The following is a 1,205-nucleotide window of genomic DNA, read 5'->3' on the forward strand; positions in this document are numbered from 1 at the left end:
GTGTGTGTGTGTGTGTGTGTGTGTGTGTGTGTACATGTGTGTGTGTATGTATGTATATATGAGTGTGTACGTATGTGTCTTTGTGTCTGTGTTTATCCCCCACCACTGCTTGACAATAGGTGCCAGTGTGTTTATGTCCCTGTAACTTAGCAGTTCAGCAAAAGAAACTGATAGAATAAGTACCAGGTACCAGATTTAAAAAGATATAAGTAATAGGATCGATTCGTTCAACTAAAAATTCTCCAAGACAGTGCCCCAGCACGGCCACAGTCTAATGACTGAAACAAGTAAAAGATTAATGCATGTGTGTTTTTGAAAACAAGTTATTCATAATTTTGTTACATGCAAGTATGATAAATAAAACCACATCAACAGCGGATTTCTAATTTTTCTCAAAATATTCATAACAAGCTTTTTTTTAATTTTTTTCCATGTGGAGTGCGCAAGCAGTGACCAATGAAGTCAAAAAGGATTGAAAACCTTTCTGCTAAAAAGTTGGGTATTACTTCCTCACATCTCCGTCATCATCATTTAGTGCCTCCTTTCCATGCTGGCATGGATTAGACAGTTTGACTAAAACTGGTAAGCTGGAGAGCTCCACCAGGTTCCAATCTAATTTGGCATGGTTTCTACGGCTGGATGTCCTTCCTAACACCAACCACTCCAAGAGTGTAGTGAGGGCTGTTTATATGCCACTGGCATGGGTTCCAGTTATGTGACACCAGTATCAGCCACGGCTTGACAAGTCTTCTCAAGCACCAAACATTTAGGTCATTCGTCACCTCTGTGAGGCCCAACATTTGAAGGGTGCTTTTTAAGTGCTACCTCACATTTAATAAAAAAAAAAGTTTCAATGTTACATCATGTAAAAATCTTTACCTGGCAGGCTTTCTTTATGTGTTTCAAAAAACTATTTACAATATCTGTTAGTTCAGGCAGCAATATTTGAGAATCAGCATCTCTGAGGTCTTGTAATGAAAACATATTGGAATTTTCAACAAAATGTTGTCGTTTCTGCAGCTAAAATATAAATGAAAGATTATGATAAAAAGCTACATCATGACCACTACATTAGAAGTTAAGAAAATTGCTTTACAATTACATGGTTTCGGGTTCAGTCCCACTCTGTGACACCTCAGACAAGTGTCTTCTGCTATAGCCCAGGCCAGGCAAAGCCTTGTGGGTGAATCTGCAAGATGGAAACT

At 38.5% G+C, this 1,205-nt stretch overlaps 1 protein-coding gene across 4 annotated transcripts in view; it reads right to left on the reverse strand.

The window, feature by feature from the left end:
* The window catches only part of LOC106883200 (differentially expressed in FDCP 8 homolog), a 65,948-nt gene that overhangs the window by 8,322 nt on the left and 56,421 nt on the right, over positions 1-1,205 (reverse strand). For all 4 annotated transcript variants that reach the window (XM_014934130.2, XM_014934124.2, XM_014934143.2 and 1 more), the window contains one exon: positions 880-1,020. In XM_014934130.2, the coding sequence (XP_014789616.1) occupies positions 880-1,020 (141 nt within the window). The remainder of the gene's footprint in view (positions 1-879; positions 1,021-1,205) is intronic.

The sequence above is a fragment of the Octopus bimaculoides genome, chromosome 1 (assembly GCF_001194135.2).
Source record: "Octopus bimaculoides isolate UCB-OBI-ISO-001 chromosome 1, ASM119413v2, whole genome shotgun sequence".
Lineage (NCBI taxonomy): Eukaryota > Metazoa > Mollusca > Cephalopoda > Octopoda > Octopodidae > Octopus > Octopus bimaculoides.